This window comes from Lipotes vexillifer, unplaced genomic scaffold (genome assembly GCF_000442215.2).
Source record: "Lipotes vexillifer unplaced genomic scaffold, Lipotes_vexillifer_v1.1 scaffold97, whole genome shotgun sequence".
Classification (NCBI taxonomy): Eukaryota; Metazoa; Chordata; class Mammalia; order Artiodactyla; family Lipotidae; genus Lipotes; species Lipotes vexillifer.
Window position 1 is genome coordinate 962,976 of NW_006775688.1, and position 8,639 is coordinate 971,614.

At 51.9% G+C, this 8,639-nt stretch overlaps 1 protein-coding gene across 2 annotated transcripts in view; it reads right to left on the bottom strand.

The window, feature by feature from the left end:
- The window catches only part of NCF2 (neutrophil cytosolic factor 2), a 25,085-nt gene that overhangs the window by 6,675 nt on the left and 9,771 nt on the right, over nt 1-8,639 (bottom strand). The window contains exons 4-11 of one of the 2 annotated variants that reach the window (XM_007450143.1): nt 7,848-7,982; nt 6,849-6,956; nt 6,497-6,556; nt 5,012-5,055; nt 3,349-3,490; nt 3,082-3,150; nt 2,001-2,076; nt 232-257 (exon numbers count right to left, since the gene is read on the bottom strand). In XM_007450143.1, coding sequence (XP_007450205.1) covers nt 232-257; nt 2,001-2,076; nt 3,082-3,150; nt 3,349-3,490; nt 5,012-5,055; nt 6,497-6,556; nt 6,849-6,956; nt 7,848-7,982 — 660 coding nt within the window. The remainder of the gene's footprint in view (nt 1-231; nt 258-2,000; nt 2,077-3,081; nt 3,151-3,348; nt 3,491-5,011; nt 5,056-6,496; nt 6,557-6,848; nt 6,957-7,847; nt 7,983-8,639) is intronic. The other variant, XM_007450144.1, reaches the window with a different exon arrangement.

The window sequence follows — 8,639 nt, forward strand, 5'->3', positions numbered from 1 at the left end:
GGGTTAGATCTGGCCCACCAGCCATGGGCCAGTAGGCAGTGTGTGCATGGAGGAGGGAGGGACTGTCGAGGGTGTCCCTGGTCCCTGTATGTGTGTTAGCATCTGGTCTACCCTTCCTTTGGGTCTCTTTCTGTAATCCAGGGAGACACACCCATGGACATGCTTAAGTGGGCAGCCCAAGCTCTTCCTTCCTCTACCACTTGAAATAGTACAAGGAAAAAAAAAAGTTACCTTGGGCTCTTTTTTTTCTTTCTGACCTAAACGAAGAAGGTAAGGAATAAAACAAAAGAAAATGAATGAACACTCTTGGCCAGCCCCTGCCGTATACAAGAGGAAACCTCTTAGGACAGGGCACCCAGCTTCACATCCTTTAACCTCTGGGATGATTACTCATCGTAATAAACTGCAGGGTAAATCACTGGGGTGATGTGAAGGGCGAAGCCATGAACACACAGATGAACCAAGTCTCTGATTTCGGGAGGATATAGGTAATTATCAAAGGACCATCACATTCTCACCAACCCATGGGGTTAGGGAGGGATTCCCCCAAGTCAGTTAACAGCAGTGCTGCTGGTGTAGTGGTATCATTCAAGATTCCCAAAGGTCAGTTAAAGCAGTGGGCTCCGTAGAAATGAAAATCAGAGAGTGTAAGATGAGCCAGGGGCCACTAGAAGAAATATTAGAACCACTTATTTTCATTGTGTCCTTTATTTCTGTGTATGTTTTCTAATGTGCAAAAATATATTAATATAGCAGTATGTATATAATTTATATAAGAGAAGATAAAGATATTCTAAAGATATTCACCATGGTGGGTGAATCCAAAAAGATCACTGATCTAAAACCCAGCTGATCACTGGAATCACTTGAGAAGTTTTCTCTAGAAATACAGGTTCCTAAGCCTGATTCCAGTCCTAAAACACCAGAATCAAAGGCCTAGGAATCCAAATTCTTAAAATCTTCCTAGGTTAATATGTTTGCTGGACCCCTAGACAGAAAATACCAAAAAAAAAAAAAAAAAAAATATAAAGGAAATTTGGGGGGGCAGTTGGAAAATTTGAATATGAAATATACAATTTATATTATATAATTAAGATATAATATTAACATTATCCTAGACATAACAATTAGATTGTGCTTATGCAGAAGAAGGTCCTTGTTTTTAGGAGACAGACGCTGAAGCATAGGCTGAAGTATGAGTCTGTAACTTACTTTCAAGTGGCTCAGCCACTAGAAAAACATTTTATACTAGAGAGAGGAGCAGGGCAAGTGTATGGTCCAAAATGTTAACAATTACTGAATTTAGGTGAAAGGTATTCTGGTGTTTATTGTACTATACTTTCAACTTTTCTGTAGGCTTGATATTTTCAAAATAAAAATAGGGGCGGGGAGCATCCCAAGTGATTCTAATGATCAGGTGGGCATGACAATCACTGACCTAGGATCTGGACATGCCACCTATTCAGTGCATCTCTGCCAAGCACTTACTCAGAATCTGCTTAATCTGTATCAGTGACAAAAAGCCCCTGACTTCCCAGGGCAGCCATCTCCACACATTAGGAGAGTCTGCCTTTCACATTTGCCCCGTGGTTCTTTGTCCAGCCCTCAGGGCTCTGCAGAGCAGTTTCTTTCCCAGATAGAGTTCCTCAGACATTTGAAAAGAGCCACTGCATCCACCTTGTAAGTAAACATGTGAAGCAATTACTTGAAACTTTCCTCCTAGAGTGAGGTCTCAGTACTTGATGAGCGAGCTGGGATCCTCGGTGCCCCTAGAAAGCAGCTACATTTGACCAAGCCCCGCGAGTGTTCTGGAGCAGGCAGGGAGGAAGGCCATCGATTTCCTATGTTTGGGGTTGGTGAGTGGTACAGGAGAGAGGGGCCTCTGGGACCGTGTGGTCCTAAACTGAGTGGCCTGCTGGGAGGACAAGAAACTACATTTCCCTGGAAGGCTGGGAGAGCAGCTACACCCAGCCCTGGGATGCTGCTCCAGAGACACAAACCTGGTGACAACGGGGGTCTCCCAGGAGCCTTGGAACTGGGAGGACCTGGGATATCAGACTCCTGCGAGGTTTCCTCCTGGAGGGAACAGGAAGAGAGGGTGAGAACCTTCATTCAGACACAGTTCTTAGGCAGGGGTAGGAGTTGGGGGCAGGGCAGACCCTGCAGACCCCCATGGAAAGGAGCCAGATGCAAACGACTTCCTAAAAGCTGGGATGGTGGTAACATTCAGGGGAGACTAAGGAAAGTGTTGGTTAAATGGGAGGCAAGGTTGGCCTGGTGAAAACAAATCACAGTAGAAATGAGGATCCTAGCCCCCAGGTAAAAGGCCCTTGCTGCCTAATCACCCCGTTGAGCCACACTGGAAACCCACTGGAGGTGGGGTAGGACCCTGAGTCTTGTCTTAGCTCACCCTCTCACTCCACATCTTGCCCCTTCAAAGGAAACATTTCACTTCTCATTTGCATGGCAGTTAGAACTTTTCAAGTCATCTGGACATAGTGACTCTGGCCAGGGAAGGCCAAGCCCACAGAGGACAACTGGTTGCATAGTCTAGAGAGAGACAGGGTCCACTGCCATCAGACATCTGCATGGATCTAACAAAGACCACTCCCCAGGCCTGACAGAAGGGCAGGTCACTGAGATGGGGGCTGAGGGTGCGGTGGCAGCAGCATCAGAAGCAGTGGCTGGCAAGGCCTGCCCTCATTCAGTGTTTTAAAGCAAATTTCTAAATTTGAATGGATTTCACCAGCCAACACACTGACTATTCTTCCAGGTGAAGAGGACATTCTGGGAAGACCTAACATTCATAGGCTATAGCTTTGGTCAAGTCACCCCTGACCGGAAGGAATCACAGAGCTGGGGGGCCCCGGTAGGTCCTGCCGATGCCTCTACTCAGCACATCGGGGTTTTTTCCTTCGTCCCCAGGTTCCGCTCTGGGCAGCTGGTACCAACGCAAGGTGGGCTCGGGACCAGTCTGTCTTCAGCGCCTCTTCCGTGCTGCTCTTCTCTCCTCCATGGTCTGTCGGTGGGGGGCTTGGGGGGCAAGTGGGGGGAACAGGTCAGACCTTAGCACTACAGTACCTGGGGCTTCTGCTGAGAATGGATCCGCAGTTCAGCTGGTTCAAGGTAGTTGCAGGGAACAAGCCCCTTCTGCAGTGCAGCACCACGGAGCCAGAAGGTGGGAAATAGAGATGCGCTCATCAGTGGCCACCCCACAGAACAGCCCAGAGACATGGGGAGGGGTGGGTGGACAGTTGAAAGAGGGTAGCAGGTACTGCTCCTCAAAAAGCTCTTGCACGTGCTGCCAGGATCCCGTGCCCCCAAGCCCACCCCTGTTCCTCTGAATACCTGCCCGTTGAACATGACCGTAGCCCAGTTATCACTGCCCTTCTTCAAGACAAAGACGATGTTCCCTGGCATGACCTGGAGCTCCTCCGGTGTCTCAGGCACAAACCCAAACAGCACACGGTGGGCTTCCCCTTCCAGAGCCCTGCAGGGGGAGGCAGCGGGGAAAAGAGGGGGTAGACACAAGATACAAGATCCCCACCACCGTCTAGCCTGGACCGCATCCCATCCCGTGGCGCTATGGACCAGCAACTATGGCCATGGAGCCGGCTCACTCCAGGCACCTTCTAACTCCACTTCTAACTGCCCAGGTGACCCTGAGCAGGGAGCTTGCCTGCCTGAGGTCCCAAGAGGACTCGGTAGGAAACTGCACGTGAACATGCTCCGTAACCATACGTGCAAGTGGCACGAGAGTAAAAGAAATATAACAACACTCATAACGAGGCCTTGCCATCCCTGCCCTCCCTTCCCTTCTGAGGAAGTTTCCTGGGTATGCTCAGCCAGCGCCGAAGCCTGGGTACAGCCCGATCAGAGGAGGGGCGCAAGGTGAAGGTGGGTGAGAGCCCGCTGGGTGAGGAAGATGAGTTGGGGAGGGGGGAGAGCAATCACCTAGAGCCAGCATGGGGGTGATGAGGCACACAGTGGGGGAGAGATGAGCCCCCCACCAGGCAGGGGGAGAGAGAAGCCAGGAGGCTTGGGGGAGAGTGTAAAGAGCTTTGAGGTTGCCTAGCTGTGCCTTGTACAATGTCGTTTCCCCTTTACCGTTTCCTCAAGGCCTGCTTTGCTCTTGGGGCGTCCCATTTGTGCCACTTCAGAACGTGTGACTGAGGCAGGTCCACGTTCCCTCCACTCACTCTGGCCTTGCTGGTTCTCCCTCCCTCCCACTCTGCTCCTGCCTTACCCTCCAGCCCCTCCTCTTGTTTCCAAACACCGGATTCCTGTATATAAGGGATACTGCCCCCACCAGCACATGGAGAGTTTAGGAATGAGCTAATCCAGCCCCCTGACTTTTATAGTTGCTTTGGTACTTTTTTCAGCTTTTGTGACACCCTTCCCTATCGGGTGCGGGAGCTAGGCTTGTTTCCTCACTTAGAGATAACTCTTAAGAAAGCTGTAGGTTATGTCATTCTTGGCTTCTCATCTTACAGAAGCATGACTTCTTTTCCTTGAGTCCTTCCTCTTCCTTCTTCAGAAAACGTGTGCCAGTAAGGAGTGAAAAACACCCACACGGGAAGGGACGTGCTGCTCCAGCTTCTGGAATCACTCTGCTCGCCTGATTCCAGAAGCCCGGCCTCCCCTCCTCCGAGGGGGCTGCGGCCCGCAGAGAGCTCTCCACCCCGAGGTCAGCGTGCGGGCCCCAGCGGCGACCTTCCACGGACACTGCCGCACTTCAGCAACAACCCCTCACTCTCTGGGCGCACCTTGACCTGGGGACACGGGGCCACCACGCAGCTGTGGCCAGACCCCCATGTCGACCCCACCACAGCCAGGGCTCCGTCCCCTGCATCACTCCTTTCTAGCCCTGAAAGCAGGGGGAGCCGGCATGCTGGGCTAAACTGCACAGGATTTGGCCCCTGACCCCAGCTTCACCTTCTTCAGCCCTTTGTTGCCATCAGTTCAGGCTTGGAGTTCGGATTGTCTGCATGTTGGCCTAAATCTAACTTACCTGAAGATCTCTGGGGTCTTGGGCCTGGGCGGAGGCTCAGCTGCCTATTGAACATTCAGGAGAAAAGAAGGGCAGGACAGTAAGTGAAGGAGGGGGAGAGAGAACAGACGGTTAACAGTAATCTAAGCCTCCTTCCAGACCAGAATATCAAAGACTGCATTTCTGGCTCAATCAGAACACTGTCTAGGGAGAGGACACTGTGCCCTGACTAAACATGGGAAAGTAACGCCTCCCACCAGCTCCCAGGGCCCAGGTTTCACCAGCACAGCAATTCATCTTGAGCCACACCTGGTCCCTGGAGTTCAGCTATCACAGAGCAACACGGTGTCATGAGGGTGCTTTTGCCTTTGAGCTCCATCCCCTTCCTGGAACAGTTTCCCAAAGCGCTGCTCTATAGTTATTGTCTGCTCTGTCACATGACACTCGTGGGTATTTAAAAATGAACCCAAGGGCCACTGAGCAGGCAGGACTCTCCTTCTGAGGTGTGTTCCCTGTTCTACACTGAGTAGCACGGAGCCCAGTTATCCGGGCTTCCTCCCCTCTGGGAGTCCCCTGGCTGCCCTGAAGCCCAAGGGGATCCCGCAAGGCTTTCTTCAACTTTATGGTGAAGAAAGAGGTCAAAGAATTGTGCCTCTCTTCCTCGCCTCCTTTGCTCATCTTACCCTCCAGTGCCCCAGTGTCGGTCCCATTTTGAGCCAGCGGTCATCTCTCTGACCCCGGAGGCTGTCAGCACTGCTCTCAGGGTGACCGGGTGTGTGTACACTGGACCGTGGTTGCCACGCTCAGAAGCGCCTCCCTCTGCTAGTGTGGATCAACACTCCTGCCCATCACGGTTCTTTTGCAGCAAAGCTGGAATTTTCCTTAGCCGGCCCTACCCTCTTCCCTTCATAAGGGAGCTCTGCCTTCACATTTCTAGATCCACTGTCACCTAATCCATCTGGAACTGTCTCTGAGCCCAGCTTGAGCAGAAAGATGGTTCACCCTGGGCCCCCCACCTGTGTTCCCGAGGAAACCTTCTGCACGCTGGCAGACAGATGCAGCCAGAAGAGCCACGGCCTCAGGCCCCGGGCCCCATGGGAGTCCCCTACCAGCCCCTGTGTCCTGTGTCCTGTGTCTGAGAAGAGGCACTGTGAAAAAGCCTTCCCTAGCTGTGTTTCAATTTCCTGAGAGAACGGTCAAGACTTCGGGAGAGACGATACACACCAGAGCTCTCTTAGAACTTAGAGAAGTGAAGCCTGGCGTTTGGGGAGAAGCAAGAGTGTTGATTCCTGAGGACTTGAGATTAAGCCTAAAACTGCCTCATTCCCCCACCAGTCATGGGACCCGTGACGGAGAATGGTCATGCAGACACCCTCAGCGGCACTGAGAGCTCAGCTGACGGAGCCCTTAAAGCAAGGCAGCTCAGCACAAATATTCTCCCCAGTTGGGTGTTTCACGGAGGGCTCTGGAGACCTCGATCCGTGGGGAAGGACAGGACGGCCTCACCTGCGGCTGCAGAGGGGCGAACCCCGAGAAACTGTCTTGATCCACCACAGATGCCACGACCTGAAATTGAGAAAGGAAGGTGTGAGGGCTCGGTCAGCACCTCTTCCCCATCCTTCTGTGGTTTTCCCCAAGATTCCCTCCTTTCTCACACCCTGGATCTGTTCTCGTGGGTACTTGGTTCCAGAAGTGGAGGGCGGCTAAGGATGGGCTTGCTGACCCTCTGGGTTACAAGTTGCTGCTCTCCCAGGGCAAAACCACAAGGCAGGCGCCCTTTTCCCAAGAGTCCCTCTCCCCTTGTTCCACAGGGCCCATGCCAGGGGGATCTCAGGGGACGCTGAGTGACCTCACTTACCGTGGCCTTGCCGAGGTAATCCTTCTTGACCAGTTGAGCCACTTGCTTTTCATTTGGCTGAAACAGCCTGCCCACAGGGATCACCACTGGCTCATACAGCTTCTGCTTCTAAAACACAGACAACGTAGTCTTTTCTTACCTGTGAAATGGGGCTAAGGATGCTTGTCCTGTGTCCCTCAATGAATGGATGCATAGATCCGTTGAGATAGCCTCACAAGAGCACTTTTTCTCAACGTGCAGGGCCAGACTTGTTATTATCTCAGGGTGTCTAAGGTAGGACCATTTGGGTTCACAATCGCCTTACACCGAGAGGCCATGAGGACATCTGTGGGTGTTAATTGCCCAGCACGCTCTTTTCCTAGGGGAGCTGCCCCTTTCCCACTCTGTGTGGCTCAGGCAGGGCTGTCACTCATGGCCTGGGAGGCACCACAACCACGAAGGCGGCCCTTGACCCAATCAAGGCCCACGACAGTGCTCTCTTGGGACTGGTGTCCGCAGACGTGGATAGGCATGTACAGACTGACTTGAGCCCCCTTGTTCCTGGTGTTTAAAAATCTTATTTAAAACCAGCTTCATCCCCAGCTGTGCTCAAACTATGGATACTTTTCACCATTCGTTCATATAACCAATGCATTTTTTTGAGAGCTGTCATGCACCTGGCACAGAGCCAGGTTACGAGGACCCAGGGGTGAGCAAAGCGGGCACAACCTCTGCCCTTGTGTGCTGGCCCCAGCCCCCAGCCTCTCCCCCTCCCCGGCTGCCACCAGGCACCCCTCAGAGGGGCATGAGGAGGGCTCTGCTGTCCCATACTCTAGGCCCCAGCTTCTCAGACTTCCAGATTCATGATCCCACATGGAAACATGCCCCATGATCAGTGTTACCCAGAGTTCAGAGGAGGTAAAAGCACCACGATTACGACTTCCCGATCCGCACGTGCACTAAAACAAACACAAAAACCCAAGCAATTCCTCCTGCCACCTGCTTCCCCAGCGCACTCACCCAAACACTTTCCATGGCTTTGTCGATTTTGGAATGTCTCGGCTCAGACTTCATGCTCACAGCCAATGCTAAATGTTCCTCAGCCTTTTTCCATTCCTCCTTCTTGGCGTACATGAAAGCAATATTATATAACACCTAGAAAAGCACAGGCCACAACATAAAACTTAAGGCTGCTCGGAATCTAGGGACCACGCAGGGGAGAGCTTGCACGTGTGTTCCCGGAATGTTGCCTGGTGACATTTCTCCCTTTCCCAGCTCTCCTGGGAATATCCAAAATACAGTCAGTCTTGCTCCTGAGTTATATCTAGCACAAGGACGGTGTGAAGAAAACATCATGTAATGCACAAATCCAACATCGTGTGCATTCTTTCGACAGCCAGGTAGGTCAGGAGGGGACTAGAATTATTGTGTGGTTTTGGTATCGAGAACAGTGATGTGCTCAAGGCCCCTTGAAGAGTTGGGAATAAAATACAGGCCTGTGGCCTCCCAGACCAGCTTCTGCCACTGAGCCAGGGCTCAAAGACTGGACAGGTGTGGGATGGAGAGAGAGAGGGTTCCAGATGCATCATTCGGCATCAGCGCCAAGAGAACCTTGTGCAGAACACAGGAGTAACAAGACTGTGATGTAGTCATACGGGCAGGAGGAAACTCTATGGGCAAAAGTCCACTGGAGGTGGAAGGAGGCTCGGTACAAACCCAGGGCGGCACTATACCTGGGGTGGGAGAAAATCAAGATGGCAGCTAACAAGTAGGGTTTACTTTACCTCTTTTTTTTTTTTTTTTTTTTTTGGT